At 41.7% G+C, this 21155-nt stretch overlaps 1 protein-coding gene across 3 annotated transcripts in view; it reads left to right on the forward strand.

Annotated features, from left to right (window-relative positions):
* Positions 1 to 13424, forward strand: part of pof1b (POF1B actin binding protein) — a 95221-nt gene extending 81797 nt beyond the window's left edge. For 2 of the 3 annotated variants that reach the window (XM_067996900.1, XM_067996902.1), the window contains 5 exons: positions 2055 to 2177; positions 4481 to 4609; positions 9366 to 9436; positions 11180 to 11288; positions 11531 to 13424. In XM_067996900.1, the coding sequence (XP_067853001.1) occupies positions 2055 to 2177; positions 4481 to 4609; positions 9366 to 9436; positions 11180 to 11282 (426 nt within the window). In that variant the 3' untranslated portion in view covers positions 11283 to 11288; positions 11531 to 13424. The remainder of the gene's footprint in view (positions 1 to 2054; positions 2178 to 4480; positions 4610 to 9365; positions 9437 to 11179; positions 11289 to 11530) is intronic. The other variant, XM_067996901.1, reaches the window with a different exon arrangement.
* The last annotated feature ends 7731 nt before the right edge of the window (positions 13425 to 21155 follow it).

Raw genomic sequence — 21155 nt, forward strand, 5'->3', positions numbered from 1 at the left:
AAGGGGCAGATGGGCTATAATGTGGGGAAATGTGAGGTTATTCACTTTGGTAGGAAGAATAGAAAAACTGAATATTTTTTAAATGGTGAGAAACTATTAACTATTAAACGTTGGTGTTCAGAGAAACTTGGGTCTGCTCGCACAAGAAACACAAAAAGTTACCATGCAGATACAGCAAGCAATTAGGAAGGCAAATGGCATAATGGCCTTTATTGCAAGAGGGTTGGAGTACAAGAGTAGGGAAATCTTACTACAAATTACAGGGCTTTGGTGAGACTACACCTGCAGTACTGTGTACAGTTTTGGTCTCCTTATCTAAGGAAATAAATACTTGCTTTAGAGGTGGTACAACAAAGGTTCACCAGATTGATTCCTATGAGGAGAGATTGAGTAGAATGGGCCTATACTCTCTGGACTTTAGAAGAATAAGAGGTGATCTCATTGAAACATATAAGATTCTGAGGGGGCTTGACAGGGTAGATGCTGAGAGGCTGCTCCCATGGCTGGAGAGTCTAGAACTAGGGGACATAGTTGAGGGATAAGGGGTGGGCCATTTAAGACTGGGATGAGGAGGAACTTCTTCACTCAGAGGGTTGTGAATCTTTGGAATTCTCTACCCCATAGGGCTGTGGATGTTGAGTCATTGAGTATATTCAAGGCTGAGATAGGTAGATTTTTGGACTCTGGGGAATCAAGGGATGTGGGGATCGGGTGGGAAAGTGGAGTTGTGGTCGAATATCAGCCCTTATTGAATGGTGGAGCAGGCGCGAGGCGCTGTATGGTCTATTCCTGCTCTGATATTTTTAATGTTTTTTTGTTGGCAGTGATCCACCCAAATCTACCCAATGTTAGAATATGAGAGCTTTATTGACAGCCTGCAGGAAAACTCTATCTCTTGTGCAAAAACTTAGCATGGCCCAAAGTCATGCAAATCAATGGACATGCTGGAGCCCATCCTTTGCACCATCAATGAGATTCTTGGTACCTCTCAGAGTTATTCCTAAGGGCAAATTGGAGATGTCAGCCCTTGTTACAGGTGTCTCTGTCTGTACCTTTTATGGTTTTAAAAAAAAAATAAATTGGAGAATATTTCATGTTGAAACAACATTATTTAAAATACAAATTCAGTATTCCCTGATCCTCTGATATCCGATGATTAACTCTGGCCTTCATTAATGGATTAGTATTGCAGTTTAGCAACTTCAGTAAGATTATTTGTCTCACTAAAAATTAAGGAATTATTGCAACAGCCTGTTAGTGGAACCACAGTGCTTCCGAAACGGCCACAGGTACATTGTTGTTATTTGTAAATTTCATGTAGCTATGTTGCTTTAATATATCTTAATCTTTTTTGTAACAAAAGCACACGAGCCTAGAATTTGCAGTAAGGATGCCGTTTAACCATGCATGGCCAGAATCGAGCACAAAGCTGCCCAGAAGGGGGGCAGTATAACTTTTATCACCGGGCAAAAAATGGGCGATAGCGAATCGACCGTCCACTTTACATTCCGCCCGATTTTTATTTTTCCGTTGACTTCCGGTGCGGGGAGATAACCCAGCGGGTCTGGAAAATTGCAATTCAGGTGAAATTTAAAGGGCTGTGGACAGTTAAAGACAAGTGACAAAATAGGGGGGCCAAAAGTTCTTGCCGCATTTGGAAAAACACAAAATGCATTGTACCCATTGGCAGCCTTTGCCAAGGCTGAAGGGGAGAGGTAAGAAGTCACTGGCAAAACTGGTGAAAATAAACCCAATGTGGCGGATTGAAATGGAGTCTGCTGGCACAGGATGAATGATACGAATTACATCAGTGAGTTGAAGATATCATTTTTGTTATACATACACAAACCGAAAACGTTTGCCAAGCACTTCCTGTGGCAGTATTATCACTTTAAACTATGCATGTAACATGCACAAAATGTATTGCAGAAGAATAAAGCCTGGCTCGTGTTAATTCAGATGTTTGATACTAAATGAATCTGGTCGAATTGGCACAGAACAATCCATTCCGACAACTGTTGTTTAACACTGATTACAATATTTGCTGTTTACAGCTGTCCAAGAGCCCATCAAGTCAATCCTCCAGTTCGATATTTAGTATGGAAATCTCAAATAATTACTATGAAATGGTCAACAAGCTGCGTGAAGAAAAGGATAAGGAGATCAGTTCTTTGAGGGTACGGAAATTCTTCTCTTGCTGTTACTGTTTACAATATAGCATGATCACTATGCTTTTTGTAAGCTCACGTTACAAATTGTAAATACTAATCATATAATCTTACAGCACAGAAAGGAGTTCATTCGGCCCATCATGTCTGTGCCGGCTCTTTGATAGAGCTATCCAATTAGTCCCACTCCCCTGCTCTTTCCCCATAGCCCTGCAAATTTTTCCTTTTCAAGTATATATCCAATTCACTTTTGAAAGTTACTATTGAATTTGCTTCCACCACCCTTTCAGGCAGTGCATTCCAGATCATAACAACAAAACACAATGAATGGCCTTGATTTTATTTTTCAGTTATATAATTCACTGGCCAACCAGAATGACTCACTCTCACTTAACAATTAACTGATTCACTCTTAATGGTTCAGCATACACATGTTTTGTACTCCATTCATTGAGTTAATGAAGATTTACTGCCACTCACTAACTGCTAGAGCAGGCCTGCAGCTATTCAATGAATGCATAGCTGATTCCTTTAACAGTAATTGTGTAAACAGTGAATATGGTTTATATTTATGAATAAAAATGAACAACACTTGTACATACCAGCTTTATTACTTACTTTTAGAAAGATAAATTCAATTGAGGCTTTATAAAGAGTCTTTGCTACTGAATTGCATTACGTGTTCCATAGTGCACTGTGAGCAGCAGGACTGTTCCTTGATCATGGTGCCATGACACCTGTTTATACATCACATCATATTGTGTATATGAAGTTTGGTATTAGACAACTTAACGGATATGAAGTCTGTAAAACAGTTTCACATGGATTACTTTTTCATGGGGTAATAGACATTGGTTTTAATGTCCCTTCGTCTCTCATCTCTCCTCCCCTCTCCCACCCATGCTGCAAACATCTAATTTGCTTGCTAATTTTGGTGAGCCAGTATTCCACGGTCAATATATTTAAATAAACTCTGCTTAAGATTATAAAATGCCTTGGAAGTCCAACAGAAATTCATGAGTAACTTTATAAACTGGTTTGATATTGCACTGGAGTTCTAAATTTACTTCTCCAGGAGTTCTCACACCATTCCCTTCTGCAGTCAGATTAGGACCCAACTCCAGATTTATATTACCACTTTTGTCATTATAACTGTGCCCTTAGTTAATATGGAATAGGGAAAATAAACCAGAAAGTACATTTAAAAATGTACTTTTTTTTAATTAATAATGAATTACAACTCAACTCACTGCCACAAGGAAGTGGAAATTTGGGGAGAAGCTTATTAAAAATGCAAAGTCAGCCTGTGTTTTGGAATATTCAGCTTTGCATCTTATAGCACACACATATTCAGTACACATTTCTTGTCCATGAGACCCATCTCCTGCTTCCTTAACCCCATTCCCACTAAAGTGCAGACCACCCAACTTCCGCTCCTGGCCTCTGTTATCTGACATTGTAAATGGTTCCTTCTTCCCAGGTGCTGTGCCCTTTTCTTTCAAGACCACCATCATTAGCCGCTGCCTCAAAAAAAAACACTTCTGACCCCTCTGTGCTTGTCAACTACCACACCAAGTCCTGCTCACCCATCACCCCTGTCTCACTGACCTACATTGTCTCCCAGTCCCAAAGTGCCTCAAATTGAAAATTCTCAACCTTATGTTTAAATCCCTTAATGGCGTTATCCCTCCCTATCTCTATAACCTCCTCCAGTCCTACAATGCCCCCACCACAAACTCTCCATTCCTTTGACTCTTGTGTAACCTGCATACCATTATACCATCGCCCCACCATAGGCAGCCTGCCTTCAGCAGCCAAAGCCCCACACTCTGAAATTCACTCTCTAAACTGCTCTGCCTCTCCACAATTTTCTCCTCTTTTAAGATACCTCTGACCAAACTTTTTGACACCCCTCCTAATATTTACTTCTTTGGCTCAGATTCCATTTTTTTTTTATTACACCCCTGAAGTGCTTTGGGACATTTTTCTGTTAAATGTGCTATATAAATGCAGGTTGTTGATGATTATTATCCAGCCCAGTCTGTCCTCTGCTCTTGCTTGAAGGTAGATTGATGCAGGTAAAGGACTGGGGATCGAAATGTGTAAAGAAATTGGAATAAAAAAAAGTTCATCTAATTATTAGGGCTTCCAGGAACAGTAATAATTTGGCTATCTGTCATACTGTAAAAATGAGCAAACACTGAAGTTAACTGGTGCTGTTATGTGCGAAAGTTCCTGCTAGAGAGAGGGTTCAATATTCAGCTGTGAGCACTGGATCTAACTTTTTTTTATAACTTACTGGTCTCTTTTAGTCACAAATCAGCGATATGAATCGTGAAATATCATCAAAGCAAGACAGTTCCAGCAGCTTGAAAATGAAATTGATGCAATACAATAATAGCCTGAGTGAGAAGGATGCCATCATCAATCAGAAGAATGAGGTGAGTAAGATCACGTGGCTTCTCTTTGATTTCATTGACACTGTCATATTGATGCAAGAATGAATCCAGTACAGAGTCAGCTGTGGAGCAATACCCAGTATTGTGGCTCTGGATTAGCATTGTAGTGTTCCATGGAGTGAATGCTGGGGATTGTGCAGTTTCCCCACGCAGCTCGGGACCAAAGACAAAATTTAGCATCTCCTGCATCTGGTTGTAGAATCACCAACCAAAACATTGTGATTGCTTGGCAACAGACTGCTAACAAGGTACAATCAAATGTGCCTGACATCATCCTGCTGGCATCAGTCTAAGCTTTGCCAATGCTTTGTGTCACTAACTATAAATTCTAACTAGTGCCACTGCCCCTACTGTGAGGAACAGTATAAGTGGAACTGCTATATTTTTACTGTGTTTCTACCTCTGTACCTGGAGAAGATTGCAAACATAAATGTGGCGTTTTAACCCATTATCCCCAATTCAATTTCCTCTCCTTCACATGTAATTCTTAATCCTCTCAGTACTGGATTTCCTTACTAATTTTCAAAGCAGAAGTGTAGTTCTTGCTGTTCAAATGGGTACAATTTCTCCTGAGTTTTCCTGATCTCCCGCGTGATTCTAGCAGAAGATTGGGAGAAACTTTGCAGAAATGATGTAAACAGCTGTTAACGCCATTTCTTTTGGGATGTCCCCTGAAGCTAAGAAGGGAGATCAGGAGAATCACTGTGGAAATTCCAGGAAAATATCTATAATGTGTTCTGATTTTATTTATTTTTTTAAATCAAAATTTCATTTGAGTTTTTTCCCTTCCAATTTTGTACGTTAGCTTCCTCTTCTTTAGGTCTCTTCGCGCTATCCACCACCTCCGAGTTGGGGGAGAGTGTCTACAATCTGTGCACAGACCACTGCATACCTCCCTACAACTGGTCATGAGATGAAAAGGACTAATCTGATCATTCTTTCAAACCAGTCAGGCTGGGGAAGTGGCTGGGCACATCGCATGAGTCCTTTGCAGTGTGAAACATTGTTGGTATGAAGCTTTGACCTACCATCGATGTGCAGTTAAGGCAGTGATGTTACTAATGCTGCACCCTGCATTTTATGGGAGTGGAAGGCAGCAGCTGTGATTCCTGGGATTGCTAATCTTATAGACATCGTCTATATTTGTAATCAGAGATTGGCTACATCTTTTGAAATACTGGGAAGCTGCCAACCAACAGTACCACCAGGACTTTAATAAATTGACTGTGATTAAAACTATAATTCAACCTTACTTGGATGGGAAATATTATTTTTAATTGAGGTCCATCTGACTAAGATTTGAGGTCCTGCCCTCAGTGTAGCTTCTGCCAAGATGGAGGAAAAAGTTTGTTAGAGATTTGCAACAGCATTTATAGTTGTGAGGTTTTGTGAGGTGAGCCTCCTGTCCTCAAAGGGTTAAAAGAAATTCTAATGTCATTGATGAATAATTACTAGGTAACTTGGTAGTCTGCTAACATCAAGGATCAGGGGAGCTTGTAATTTAGCAGTGTATGATGACACTAAATCGGAGGGAGCTGAATGCAGCAGTAGTAATTGCAGGGACTGACAACCTTATAGGCGTCAGTTGAAGTTGGCTACATCTAAAACCAGAAAGCTGCCTTGATGCAGTGTGATTGTTAATTTATTAATGAGTACTGTCCTACAGACTGAGGGCATAATTTCAGGCAGCATTCAGCAGGTAACAGAGTGACCTAGCTTATCCGTGCACCTGCCAGGCAAGTGCGTGATACTTTTTTATAATCAGACTCCATTTGTCAGCCAGACTTAGAATCATAAGTGGACAACTGAAAAAGAGTGGAACAGTACTAAAATGAATATAATTTTTTTTAAAAGTCAAGCAGATGCACTGAGAGGAAAAGTAATAAAAACAGAATAAAGATGTGACGTCAGGCATCTTCAAAATAGGTTAGTCAGGGTCAAAGAATTAATTTAATTAAAGGAATAGTCCAGCAAGCATTTCATGAAGAATTTTAAAACAAGTCAGCGGAATGCTGGACTCAGGATTCAGCATGCCGATGCCATTCTGCATTACTTCAATTACCATAGTATTTTGGCCTGCTCCTATGCCAGGATTTTCACGTTATTAAGTGGATAGATGGCAGGACTTATGCTTTGGAAGAGGCACCAATGCCAGTAACTTCTCTTAAAAGGGGTGCTAATGCCAGGATCTCCTCGTTCGAAATGGTACCTCCTTTTTTTTATTTGTTCTTGGAATGTCTGCATTGCTGACCAGGCTGAACTTATTGCCCATCCCAGTTGTCCCGAGAAGGTGGTGGTGAGCCTTCTCCTTGAACTGCTGCAGTCCACATGGTGATGGCCCTCCCATAATAGAGTTAGGTAGGGAATTCCAAGATATTGACCCAGCAACCATGAAGGAATGAATGATAAATATCCAAGTTAGGAGGTGATAATATTCCCACAGCCTTGCTGCTTTTGTCCTCCTCAGTGGTAGAGGTCAGAGCCGAGGGAGGTGCTGTCAAAGTAAGCCTGGTAAGTTACTGCAGTGCATCCTGTAGATTATAAATACTGTAGCCACATTGCACTGCTGATGGAGGGGATAGCAGACGTATCAATCAAGTGAAATGCTCTGCTCTGTCAAGCTTCTTGAATGTGCTTATTGTTGCACCCATCTAGGTAAGTGGTTGAGTATTCCATCACACTCCTGACGAGCCTCGTAGATAGTAGAGCGGCTTTGAGGAGTCAGGAGGTGAGCCACTCATCACAGTACCAAGCCTTTACACTCCTCTTGCAACCACAGTGTTGATGTAGATGGTCCGTGTTGATATGGATGGTCCAGTTAAACTTCTGGTCAATGTTGTTCCGTTGTTTAAAAAGGGAGAGAGGAGTAGACAGAGTAATTACAGGCCAGTCAGTCTAACCTCGGTGGTGGGCAAATTATTGGAATCAATTCTGAGGGACAGGATAAACCGTCACTTAGAAAGGCACTGGTTAATCAAGGACAGTCAGCATGGATTTGTTAAGGGAAGGTTGTGTCTGACTAACTTGATTGAATTTTTTGAGGAGGTAACAAGGAGGGTCGATGAGGGTAGTGCATTTGATGTAGTCTACGTAGATTTTAGCAAGGCTTTTGACAAGGTCCCACATGGCAGACTAGTCAAAAAAGTACAAGCCCATGGGACCAGAGAGAAAGTGGCAAGTTGGATCCAAAATTGACTCAGTGGCAGGAAGCAAAGGGTAATAGTCGACGGGTGTTTTTGTGACTGGAAGGCTGTTTCCATTGGGGTTCTGCAGGGCTCAGTACTAGGTCCCTAGCTTTTTGTGGTACATATTAATGATTTGGACTTAAGTGTAGGGGGCATGATTAAGATGTTTGCAGATGATACAAAAATTGGCCGTGTGGTTGATAGTGAGGAGGAAAGCTGTAGACTGCAGAAAGATATCAATGGACTGGTCAAGTGGGCAGAAAAGTGGTAAATGGAATTCAATCCGGAGAAGTTTTAGGTGATGCATTTGGGGAGGGCAAACAAGGCAAGGGAATACACAATAAGTGGGAGGATACTGAGAGCTGAAGAGGAAGTGAGGGACCTTGGAGTGCATGTCCACAGATTCCTGAAGGTAGCAGGACAGCTAGATAAGGTGGTTAAGAAGGCATACGGGAAACTTTACTTCATTAGCCGAGGCGCAGAAAATAAGAGCAGGGAGGTTATGTTAAAACTGAATAAAACACTAGTTAGGCCACAGCTTGAGTACTGATTACAGTTCTGGTCACCACATTGCAGGAAGGATGTAATTGCAATAGAGACGGTACAGAGGAGATTTACGAGGATGTTGCCAGGACTGGAGGATTTTAGCTATGAGGAAAGATTGGATAGGCTGGTGTTGTTTTCTTTGGAACAGAGAAGGCTGAGGGGTGATTTAATTGAGGTGTACAAAATTATGAAGGGCCTCGACACAGTGGGTAGGAAGGACCTATTTCCCTTCGCAGAGAGGTCAAATAACCAGCAGGCATAGATTTAAAGTGATTGGTAGAAGGATAAAAGGGGAGCAGAGGAAAAATGTTTTCACCCAGAGGTTGTTGGGAGTCTGGAACTCACTGCCTGAAAGGGTGGTAGAGGCAGAAACCCTCAACATATTTAAAAAGTACCTGGATATGCATCTGAAGAGCCATAACCTACAAGGCTACGGACCAAATGCTGGAAAGTGGGATTAGGCCAGGTGGCTCATTTTCAGCCAGCGTGGACACGATGGGCCAAATTGCTCCTTCTGTGCTATAAATTTTCTATGTTAAACCCAAGACATTGATGGTGGGGGACTCTGCGATGGCGGTGTCATTGAAGGTCAGGAGAGATGACTGGGCCTTCTGCTTTTGGAAATGTTCACTACCCGACACTTATGAGGTGCAAGTGTTACCTGACACTTGTCAGCCCAAGCCTGGACGTTATCCAAGTCCTGTTGTAGGCTGGCACGGGCTGCTTAATTTAAACAAAATCGTGCGATGATGAGGCTCTTTCTTTGGAAGGGGAACAAATGCCAGGCTCTCCTTTTTAAAAGAAATAACATTCTTTAGAAGGGGTACCTATGGCAGGAAGTCAAAGGCAAACCTTCCTCAGAAGGGGTGGTGATAGCAATTCTCACTCTGAGGAGAACGTGCTCTTCTGAACATTGAGACAGCATTAAAAGTGCTCAGGTGTAAATGATCGTGATTCAAAGCCTAGACTGAATCTGATAACTTTGATCCCTTTAATCTCTTTTCTAGGAAATCATGAGACTGAAATCTTCTTCACGTGGGACAGACAAGAATGTGACGCATACAATCATCACGAAGCGGTAATCCATGTTATTAACATTGCTTAGAAAGTACAAGATTATTTGGGTTATTACCACCCTGTCACTGACGGATTGCTGACAGTTGGGAAAATCAGTCTATTTCAAATTGTTGAACTGCATTTTGTAAAAACTAATCAAACGTACAATTTGTATGAATTTGGTACCATTTGTAGCCAAAATAATTATGACCTCTGTGGAGTTTATAAAAAAATCACTGACGCAAATTGTCACTTAGCAATCAAATGAAGCACGCATGGGATATTGTACTGACGAGGCAGTGTTACTGATGCATAGATAACCCATAGTGGTTGTTTATATGTTAGTAATGCAGCTTCATCATCAGTATCTATCACCATGACAGAAATGACTCTGACTTAACACTGCAGCTACCGGTGCAGCACTGAGTATTTCAAGAGTGGTGCGAATATGGAGCTGTGGTTGCATTACCTACCTGCAACGGTGTGAAGTTTTTTGGGGGGCATGGGAGGGAGGGTTCAATTTTTAAAAAAAAGCACAGGCATGTGCAAGCATTTTACAGCCTTTTATATATTTTTTAAAAAGTGTACTTTCCCTGCCAATTTTTCAATGATAGAAGAGGTATCGTACAGGCTAGGAAAAGCACTCGCTACTGGTACAGCAGCAGAACATGAGGGCTCCCAGTGCATCAAGCTGGCGTTTTGGCATCACAGGCTTCACTTTTTCTGCAACCGATGCTTATTATGATCTGAATTTGAAATCTTGAACGATGTCTGATGCCTTTGACTCTTAGAGGCCCATCAAAAACTAAGTAGCAAAAAAATGACATCTTCATTCAGTTCATGCTTGTTGACGCTACATTAAAAGAATGTGTGGTATCTGGCTGTAGGATTTTACTAACTAATAATACTGTCTTTGGGTGGATCATTTCTAGAGGCTTCTTATACATTTTACAAAATAAAAGTGCTTCAGTGCAGAAGAGTTGATCTTGGTAACTGATCCTAAGTTTGATGTAGGAAGGGAAAAGGTGAGGTCCCAGTTCAGGGTTTGTATTTTGTTCTGAACTCATCAGTACCCTTCTTCAATCTAATACCCCATTATATTAGATGCAATGTTTGCACATATATTTTTTCCATAAATTGGAGGAACAAACAAAACTTAGGAGTGCAAGTTGGCATTGAGTGGCCAGAAAAGAGTGGTGTGAATGATAGCCATGTTTGTTTAGTCATGTAGGATGTGGCTTTGAAGCCAGTACATCAGTATGTGCCATTATTTTAACGTGGTTTTGGTGTCAGAGTAAGATCTGAGGTATGTATGGGGTAGCTCAGCGTCTCTGTGGTTTTTGGATGATTTAGCATCTCAAAAAGTTGTCAGAATTAGCAAATCAGCATGCAAATCTGTCTTTATTTATTAGACTAAGCAGGATAAGAGCAATAGGTAGGTGAGTAGCTAGCTCATCATGTTGCACTTTATGTATACAGTGATATGATTGCAGCCTAAAGAACATTGTGTGTAATTCTATTTAAAATTACTAACAAATGAAGAGTTTGATGGCCTCAAGGAACATTACTGCACATTTCTCATCAGAGTAATAGCTGCCGTTATAGTTCCAATGAACCCACCAAGATTTGTATGAAATAAGAGCTAAGAATATACATTTTAACATATCATTGCTTTCCAAATTCCTTTGTGTTTGTTTAATTAAGATATGATTTGCAATCTCAGGCTCTTGAAGGATAACTTGACTTTCTTTTTTAAAAAAAATAGGTACCTTGACTATCCAATACTGGGGCTTTTGAAAGATAGTAAAATTACTTCATCTGGTAAAGGAATGCAGACTGTTGTCATTGAAAAGACTGGAAGAGTGTAAAAACAGGTACATTAATAATATATTATCTTCAGTTAGTTCTTTCACCCTTTAAATAACCAACACAATGCTGGTGCACTATGTGATTCTTTCTTAGAGGCTTTTGGGAGGAAAATATGACTGAAATGCGAAAGCGTTTAAACTTCTTAATGCTGAAAATACAGGTGACTGGTTATATATTTGCACAGAAGACAAGGCCTGTTCTGCAGAATAATTTTTATAAAATTCATTTTTTTTTGTTTTCACATTAGGAATACGTTTTGTGAAATTGAAGACTTACTGAAAACTTCGAGTAGCCAGTGTTTACTATTTTGAAACAGAAGTTACTCACTATTTTCTCCATTTTATGATGTCCTTTCTTACCCTGTGATTAAAAGGTTAAAATAGTGAAATGTCTTGAACGTTTATTTTATGGGTTTATGTCAGTTTATTTTAGTCAATCCCGTTTATTTTTACTGCTGTTTACTGGAAATGTTGGAGGTTTTGGGTGTGAGGGTTTGCTTTTTATCTTGCAATGTAAGAATGAAATAAGATTTCACACTGGAGTTAAATAGGAGTTTGGTGTATGGTGTAAAGACTTAAGCATGTAAACTGCAATAAGAACCAGAGTGGTAGGGTATGAATTAGAACAGTGTTGTTCAATACATGAGCCACTAGCCACATGTGGCTAATTGGGAGTCCATAAGCAGCTAATTGTATTTCACATCATTGAGCATGTGATCATCATGTTCGCAAGGCATACGCATGTGTACTTTACCAATGAACGCACAAAAGGGTTGGACAAAGAACAGAGCATGCGAGTGCTTTACTCCCTTGTTATTGAATGGTGGTAGATGATTGTTAAGTAGATATACACATATGAAGTAAATTTACCTGTATTGTATAAGTGTATGTAAGGCGCTTTCTATTAAAATTAGTGCATGTGGCTAGTCACCACTTTCTATTGGACAACACTGATTTAGAAGTAGCGTTGCAGAGGACAGCATTACTTTTCATTTGTGATTGTTCCTTTTTTGTGGAATTTAGAATAATAAGTATATTTGACAAAGAATGGAATCATTGCCAATGACCCAATGACTGAATCAGGTGTTCTATAAAAATGGATGGACTTTGTTCAAAGAATGTTGGCATTTTTGGTTAAGAATTCTAGTATAGTGAGGAGCGATGTGCACGACTGAGGTTTATTCGCCTAAGAAATATTACTTTTTAAAAAAGTATAAAATTTCTTGGTGATCCAGAGCAAAATTATTCAGAAGATTAATTAAATTCTTTTTATATTTAAGAAAATGACATGTCAGTTAAGGACTAAACAATGCTCTCCTGAAAATTCATGCATCTTAATGTATAATATCCAAGATGATTTCAACCATCCTACTTTGACCAATATTGTAGGTTTGAGTAGAAAGATTGTAGAAACTGTCATCAATTTGTTCTACTCAAACCTCTGTAGTTGTTCAAAATAATAATTGTTTATATTGAGTGAAACTAATCTGATTTCAAAAGAATCAAACTGAGCATTGAAATGTAAATTGGGCATTGTGTTTACCCTTTTATGGCTGTAGAAATTATTTTCTATATACAGTCTGCTCTTAACTCAAAGGTGTTAAGTTGTATTTTTGATTTTTTTGGTCCTAAATTCCCATTTTGCTGTTATTTACATTGATTAATTCAAATAATTTGATTTTTTTTATAGTGCAAAAAGCAACTTTGACGTATCAGAAGTAGATGTACACTTCATCCCCAATAATTAAAAAAAACTAACCAAGTCCCAAGTCTCTTACTTGATGGATGATGAGACTCAGCCTGTGTTTTCTAAACAAAATACTGCACAGATTCAGTAGCCAATGGCATATCACATGCATTTTACATGTATCTGCCTTTTATATTCATCAAGCTCTGCACGTTAGCTCCATTATTCCCTCTTGGAGTTTTGTACAATTTAATAAGTGAAAAGTAAAATGCTCTGTTCTGAGTTGATATAAATAGGTGAATTTCTATATCACTTGATAATCCTTCCAATTCTCTGCTTAGATGCTTTTCCAAGCTGCCTGTCCAATCAGTAGGTAACCAGGGCCACAGCCCATTAACTGTATGAAACTAAATGTATCTGTGGAATTCAGAAAATAAAAATGTTAGATAGAAAAATGCCTTTTGACTCTGTTACTTGTTCTGTGGTTACGTGTTTTACATTTTAGGTGTGGACTTCAGTGCACTCACCATTGTTTTAAAACCAAATTAACCAAGACTGGCTTCCAAAGCACATCTGCCGTCACTGTTTCATCCTACTCATACCTGTAATTTGAAACTAATTGCAAAATAGCACTAATTTGTAATTCTAAAATGACGGCTTTCCACATCTGTTTAATGTTCGAATGCCAAACACTGGCAGATTTTTAAAAATGGATATATACTTGAAAAGGAAAAATTTGCAAGGATATGGGACTAATTGGAAAGCTGTTTCAAAGAGCCGGTGCAGGCACAATGAGCCAAATAGCCTCTTTCTGTGCTGTATGATTCTATAAATTCTATGGCCTGATATTTCATGTAAAGAATCTTACAACACCCCAGGTTATAGTCCAACAATTTTATTTGAAAATCACAAGCTTTCGGAGATTATCTCCTTCGTCAGGTGAATGTGGGAATCCTTGAACGTTTCGCATGGATAGTCAGAGAACAATACCTGGTGATTACAGATAATCTTTCCAACTGCCCGTTGTCAAGGCAATCAAAATGTTCAGACAGAGAGGTGTTACCTACAGGACCACCGAATATGCAAACGGCCAGAACACAAGACAGAGAGAGGGAGAAACATCCGAAAGGAAGAGAAAGACCCGTTGTATTAAAAACAGATAACTTTTATTCGCTGGTGGGGTTACGTGTAGCGTGACATGAACCCACGATCCGGTTGAGGCCGTCCTCATGGGTGCAGAACCTGGCTATCAATTTCTGCTCAACGATTTTGCGTTGTGTGTCTCGAAGGCCGCCTTGGAGAACGCTTACCCGAAGATCGGTGGCTGAATGTCCTTGACTGCTGAAGTGTTCCACGACTGGGAGGGAACCCTCCTGTCTGGCGATTGTTGCGCGGTGTCCGTTCATCCGTTGTCACAGCGTCTGCATGGTCTCGCCAATGAACCATGCTCCGGGGCATCCTTTCCTGCAACGTATGAGGTAGACAACGTTGGCCGAGTCACAGGAGTATGAACCATGTACCTGGTGGGTGGTGTCCTCTCGTGTGATGGTGGTATCTGTGTCGATGATCTGGCATGTCTTGCAGAGGTTGCCGTGGCAGAGTTGTGTGGTGTCGTGGACGCTGTTCTCCTGAAAGCTGGGTAATTTGCTGCGAACGATGGTCTGTTTGAGGTTGGGTGGCTGTTTAAAGGCGAGTAGTGGAGGCGTGGGGATGGCCTTAGCGAGGTGCTCGTCGTCATCGATGACATGTTGAAGGCTGCGGAGAGCATAGCGTAGTTTCTCCGCTCCGGGGAAGTACTGGACGACGAAGGGTACTCTGTTGGTTGCGTCCCGTGTTAGTCTTCTGAGGAGGTCTGTGCGATTTTTCGCTGTGGCCTGTCAGAACTGTCGATCGACGAGTCGAGCGTCATATCCCGTTCTTACGAGGGCGTCTTTCAGCGTCTGTAGGTGGCCATCGCGTTCCTCCTCGTCTGAGCAGATCCTTTGTATTCGCAGGGCCTGTCCATAGGGGATGGCCTCTTTGACGTGGTTAGGGTGGAAGCTGGAAAAGTGGAGCATCGTAAGGTTGTCCGTGGGCTTGCGGTAGAGTGAGGTGCTGAGGTGCCCGACTTTGATGGAGATTCGTGCGTCCAAGAAAGAAACCGATTCTGAGGAGTAGTCCATGGTGAGCTTGATGGTGGGATGGAACTTGTTGATGTTATCGTGTAGTCTCTTTAGTGATTCTTTGCCATGGGTCCATAGAAAGAAAATGTCGTCGATGTATCTGGTGTATAGCGTTGGTTGGAGGTCCTGTGCAGTGAAGAAGTCCTGCTCGAACTTGTGCATGAAAATGTTGGCGTGTTGGGGTGCGAATTTGGTCCCCATGGCTGTTCCGTGTGTTTGGGTAAAGAACTGGTTATCGAAGGTGAAGCCATTGTGATCCAGGATGAAGCGGTTGAGTTGTAGGATAGCGTCTGGAGATTGTCTGTTGTTGGTGTTGAGTATTGATGCTGTTGCAGCGATGCCGTCATCGTGGGGGATACTGGTGTAGAGTGCCGAGACGTCCATCGTGGTGAGAAGTGTTCCTGGTTCAACTGGTCCGTGGGTGCTGAGTTTTTGTAGGAAGTCTGTCGTGTCGCGACAGAAGCTGGGGGTTCCCTGTACGATGGGTTTCAGGATGCCCTCGATGTATCCAGAGAGGTTCTCACACAGGGTTCCGTTGCCTGATACGATAGGACGTCCGGGTGTGTTGGCTTTGTGTATCTTTGGGAGGCAGTAGAAGTCTCCCACGCGGGGAGTACGTGGGATGAGAGCGCGTAGGATGCTTTGAAGGTCTGGATCGAAGGTCTTGATCAGTTTGTTGAGCTGGTGGGTGTGTTCTTTTGGTCGGATCTGCGGGTAACCGTCTGTAGTGTTCCTGGTTGTCCAGTTGTCGGTCTGCTTCTTTGCAATAGTCCGTTCTGTTCTGTATGACGATGGCTCCTCCTTTGTCCGCTGGTTTGATGACTATGTTGCGGTTGGTCTTGAGAGCATCGATGGCGTTGCGTTGTGCTCGGGTGACATTCTGGACTGTCTTGAGTGCGGCTGATGAATCTGGCATTGACGCATTTCCTGACAGCTTGAGCATACATGTCAAGCTTAGGGCAGCGACCCTCCGGAGGAGTCCAGTTTGACTCTTTCTTCTTCGGTTGCTGTACCACGGATCCCTCTGTCTGCTGTTCCGGATCGTTGATTGTCTCATTGGGTTTGCTGCAGAAATTGATAGCCAAGTTCCGCACCCATGAGGACGGCCTCAACCGGGATTTTGTTCATGTCCCGTTGCACGTAACCCCACCAGCGAATAAAAGTTATGTTTTTAATACAACAGGTCATTCTCTGTCTTTCTCTTTCTTTCGGATGTTTCTCCCTCTCTCTGTCTTGTGTTCTGGCTGTTTCTATATTCGGTGGTCCTGTAGGTAACACCTCTCTGTCTGAACACTTTGATTGCCTTGACAACAGGCAGTTGGAAAGATTATCTGTAATCACCAGGTATTGTTCTCTGACTATAAATGCGAAACGTTCAAGGATTCCCACGTTCACCTGACGAAGGAGATAATCTCCGAAAGCTTGTGATTTTCAAATAAAATTGTTGGACTACAACCTGGTGTTGTAAGATTCTTTACATTTGTCAACCCCAGTCCATCACCGGCATCTCCACATCACTGATATTTCATGGTTATTTCTAACAGGCAGATGTGCCACAATTCAGATTTGTAACTATTTTCTTGGGGAGACGTGTATTCGATCAAAAAATGCAAAATTCAAGGGGAACTACCAATCCCTCAGGATACTCTTGAACGGGAATGTTACTGTGAAGAGTCCCAACTCCAGTATTAATGTCTTACACCCATGGGGCTTACCGAGTAGTGCAGCACACTGACTGGGCTGGGTGCCACTAAACATTTTTTTTAAATGTAAAAACTGAAATAAAAACAGAAAATGCTTGAAATGCAGAGGAGGTCAGTCACCATCTCTTCTGCGTGGAACCCTTTTTCGTAACTCAACTGAAAGATAAATAACAATTTTAGTAGAGTGATGGGGAAAACTACAGATCCTCCAGTCATGGAGAGGAAGTTAATGAGTTTAATGACCCGAAACCTCGCATCTCTGAGGAAAGGGAAAGATAATTTTTTAAAAACTGAAACAGTGTGATTCACCCAAGAAATAGGTGAAAAAATTAGGGAAATTGGAAAATGAATACACAAGACCTGCAGATACAAATCTTAAAGAAATCTGAAATGCGGTTTTAAAAAAAAAGGCCAACACCAAGGGCATTGACCACCATCCCCCACCCCGAGAAAATCAAACTGTGTTTCTTTCCTCCAAACACCGACAGGCCCACCCACCTGACCCATCAGCGCTTGCTGTAATGGAGGATATAGCTAATGTCTAAGGTTACTAATGTCTAAAGTCAATGTTCAGACCAAAGGGCTGCACAGTGGCCAAGAAAGACAGATAAGATACTAGGGCTGCTTCACAGGCCCACAGCCTGTAATTAATTGTAATAGAAGGAAACATTGCAGGCTGCAGGTCCACAATTTCCTGACCTGTGCTCTCCCTGAGCAACACTCAATACTGAGAGTACCATTGTGTACTGGAAGCACCCAATCACAGAATCAACCCTTCTGTACCTGACACTTGCATTCAGCCTGGAAGACAGTGTAGAAGGCGAAAGATGGAGATGTCAGTGAGAATGGGAGGAGTTAGTATGGCGAGGTCAGGGTCACACGTTGGACAAAACGGAAATGTTCAGGAAAGTGGTCACCTAATGATGGTAGAGTCCATCTTCAGCCAGAAGTGCCGAGTGGATGATCTATCTCGGCCTCCTCCCGAGATCCCCACCACCACAGAAGCCAGTCTTCAGCCAATTTGATTCACTCCACGCGATATCAAGAAACGGCTGAGTGCACTGGATACAGCAAAGGCTATGGGCCCCGACAACAACCCGGCTGTAGTACTGAAGACTTGTGCTCCAGAACTAGCCAAGCTGTTCCAGTACAGCTACAACACTGGCATATACCCGACAATGTAGAAAATTGCCCAGTTATAGTCCTGGCCACAAAAAGCAGGACAAATCCAATCCGGCCAATTACCGCCCCATCAGTCTACTCTCAATCATCAGCAAAGTGATGGAAGGTGCCGTCGACAGTGCTATCAAGCGGCACTTACTCACCAATAACCTGCTCACAGATGCTCAGTTTGGGTTCCGCCAGGACCACTCGGCTCCAGACCTCATTACAGCCTTGGTCCAAACATGGACAAAAGTGCTGAATTCCAGAGGTGAGGTGAGAGTGACTGCCCTTGACATCAAGGCAGCATTTGACCGAGTGTGGCACCAAGGAGCCCTAGTAAAACTGAAGTCAATGGGAATCAGGGGGGAAACTCTCCAGTGGCTGGAGTCATACCTAGCACAAAGGAAGATGGTAGTGGTTGTTGGAGGCCAATCATCACAGCCCCAGGACATTGCTGCAGGAGATCCTCAGGGCAGTGTCCTAGGCCCAACCATCTTCAGCTGCTTCATCAATGACCTTCCCTCCATCATAAGGTCAGAAATGGGGATGTTCGCTGATGATTGCACATTGTTCAGTTCCATTCACAACACCTCAAATAATGAAGCAGCCCAAGCCCGCATGCAGCAAGACCCTGGACAACATCCAGGCTTGGGCTCATAAGTGGCAAGTAACATTCGCGCCAGACAAGTGCCAGGCAATGACTATCTCCAACAAGAGAGAGTCTAACCACCTTCTCTTGACATTCAACAGCATTACCATCGCTGAAACCCCACCATCAACAGCCTGGGGGTCACCATTGACCAGAAACTTAACTGGACCAGCCATATAAATACTGTGGCTACAAGAGCAGGTCAGAGGCTGAGTATTCTGTGGCAAGTGACTCACCTCCTGACGCCCCAAAGCCTTTCCACCATCTACAAGGCACAAGTCAGGAGTGTGATGGAATACTCTCCACTTGCCTGGATGAGTGCAGCTCCAACAACACTCAAGAAGCTCGACACTATCGAGAACAAAGCAGCCCGCTTGATTGGCACCCCATCCACCACCCTAAACGTTCACTACCGGCGGACAGTGGCTGCAGTGTGTACCATCCACAGGATGCACAGCAGCAACTCGCCAAGGCTTCTTCGACAGCACCTCCCAAACCCGTGACCTCTACCACCTAGAAGGACAAGAGCAGCAGGCACGTGGGAACACCACCACCTGCACGTTCCCCTCCAAGTCACACACCATCCCGACTTGGAAATATATCGCCGTTCCTTCATGGTCGCTGGGTCAAAATCCTGGAACTCCCTAACAGCACTGCGGGAGAACCTTCACCACACGGCCTGCAGCGGTTCAAGAAGGCGGCTCACCACCACCTTCTCGAGGATAATTAGGGATGGGAAATAAATGCCGGCCTGGCCAGCGACGCCCACATCCCACGAACGAATATAAAAAAAACCTCCTTTCCCCCTCCCCAAATTGTTGTAAAAATGTTATGTTTTAAACAATTATAGTCACAAAATAAGTAACCACAGATGATATAGCAACCATTTCCAAAAGGCCTTCAAGATCCTGTACCTTGTACTTGGAGCAAGTTCTGCTGTGCACTCTTCAAATTTACATTCTGCAAATTAACAAACGCAGCCCTTAACCTTTTATTCGTTTGTGAGTAGGATAAGTAAAAATACATTGTTTTTAAACTACATTTCCCTTTGGTGATTTGAGTCAAGGTTCACCGTAATGTTACAAAACTTTTTTTTTTAAATTATTACACAAAGATTTCTGCAGAACTCAAATTACTGAAAATTGTGTTTGTTTAAAATTGCAAAATTAATAGGCTGAAAAAAAATTATTCAGAATAAAGCTGGTGTTCAGGCTTGCCTAACGTAACAAGTAACAACTTTTAACGTGGTTTCTTTTGACGTTGTTCAACTCTTGATGATAACTAGTCCCATGATGAGTAAACATGGTTTTCTTCTGAAGGTTACATACCTTTACACAAAACAAAATATCTGATAAAATGGAACAATCTTATGAGCATTTAACTTTAAAATTTTGAAAATTCAAAGGGAAGATTAGAAGAACTTGCCTTTTTGAAGATTCCTTAGAGGGGCATGTCAAACTATTCACTCACCATAACCATTGCACTGTCAGTTGTGCACTATATTCTGGATGTTTCAATGCTTTTGCTCTTATAATAAAGCTCTTGTTACTTTAATATATCTCTGTCTCCCCAACGGTGATCCACAGGTTAATTTTGCCACTCCCATGTCTGGTTCGGCTGCAAGTGAATGTTCTTCCTGATAAACAAGACTTAGCTGAATGCAGCAGGTTCCGTCACCTGGACTTCGAGAAATAGGACAAGTACATACCTAAGTGGTGGAAGGGAAGCTTCCTAATTCATGTTTTTGCCCATCTCTTTTCAAGCTAGCCCAATCAAAACTGGCAAACGCACCTGATAAGGAAGTCCAAGTATAAATGCCAGTTAAGAATAGAATTGAAATAGAAATACTCCAAGTAGATTCTAATGCTCTAATGTTTCAGCTACCAAGTTACCCCTTTTTCAACATTCCTCAAAAAGTAGCTGCTGTTTTTGGATTATTTGGAAAACATGCACAATCTGAAGTGAGCTTATTTAAGTAATTGGTGTGATTTAAACATGTACATATATTAGTGTGCTATCAAAGCAACACATAACTATGCAAAATTAAGCACTAACATTAAAACTTTAGGCCTTCCTATTCTTCATCACAATAAGTTACTAATTGAGAAAATCAGCAAGAAGTTACAAGGATGCAATTATCAAGGTAACTGCAGAGCGAATTCCCTTGCAAAAGTATTTTCAATCAGTAGCATACAGTAGCAGTATTTAACTTAATTAAAATAATCAAAACCCTGGAAGTGAAACAGATGGTTAACAGGTATATAAGATCATGGCTCTTCCAGTGGAGAATGCCTACAAAGTATTTCAAAGTAAGCAATGTATGAGAGATATTGAAAAACAGTCACGCTTGTAATTCAACTTAAGACACGTGTACCAGCACCTATTGTCACATTAAATGATAGCATAATCTATAGACGGTTGTGTCATTGCAAATTTCATTCTACACAAATACATATAGCACAAGACAAAACAATTTCTAAATGCAAATATTAAACAAATCAGGATCCA

This window comes from Heptranchias perlo, chromosome 15 (assembly GCF_035084215.1).
Source record: "Heptranchias perlo isolate sHepPer1 chromosome 15, sHepPer1.hap1, whole genome shotgun sequence".
Classification (NCBI taxonomy): Eukaryota; Metazoa; Chordata; class Chondrichthyes; order Hexanchiformes; family Hexanchidae; genus Heptranchias; species Heptranchias perlo.